Source organism: Gavialis gangeticus, unplaced genomic scaffold (genome assembly GCF_001723915.1).
Source record: "Gavialis gangeticus isolate Ggan-Ray unplaced genomic scaffold, GavGan_comp1, whole genome shotgun sequence".
In the NCBI taxonomy this organism is placed as follows: domain Eukaryota; kingdom Metazoa; phylum Chordata; order Crocodylia; family Gavialidae; genus Gavialis; species Gavialis gangeticus.
Genome location: NW_017729013.1, coordinates 609,266 through 609,574, shown reverse-complemented (window position 1 = coordinate 609,574; position 309 = coordinate 609,266). Strand labels below are relative to the sequence as shown.

The 309-nt window shown below is 64.1% G+C and overlaps 1 protein-coding gene across 1 annotated transcript in view; it reads left to right on the top strand.

Annotated features, from left to right (window-relative positions):
* CCT6A (chaperonin containing TCP1 subunit 6A) overlaps positions 1-309 on the top strand; it is a 14,156-nt gene that overhangs the window by 205 nt on the left and 13,642 nt on the right. Inside the window, exon 2 of the mRNA XM_019511358.1 lies at positions 66-129. Within this exon, the coding sequence (XP_019366903.1) occupies positions 66-129 (64 nt within the window). The remainder of the gene's footprint in view (positions 1-65; positions 130-309) is intronic.

The following is a 309-nucleotide window of genomic DNA, read 5'->3' as shown; positions in this document are numbered from 1 at the left end:
GTGGGGGGAGGGGTGGGGCTGGGCCCGCGCGGTGACCGCCTCCCCCCACCTTGTGCCCCCCGCAGGCTCGTGTCTGGCTCCGGAGACATCAAGCTCACCAAAGATGGCAACGTGCTGCTGCATGAGATGGTGAGTACGTCTCGACCCCCTTTGTCTCCTCTTCCTCTGCTTCTCGTCCATTTCGGCACGTGGCCAAAACTCGCCTCTTTCCAGCCTCCTCCCGGCATCTGCTGGCTGGAGAACAGGCCCCTGATTCACCCCCCAGGCCCTAACTCCTCTGCCCCCCCACACACTTTCTTGCCTGAGCAG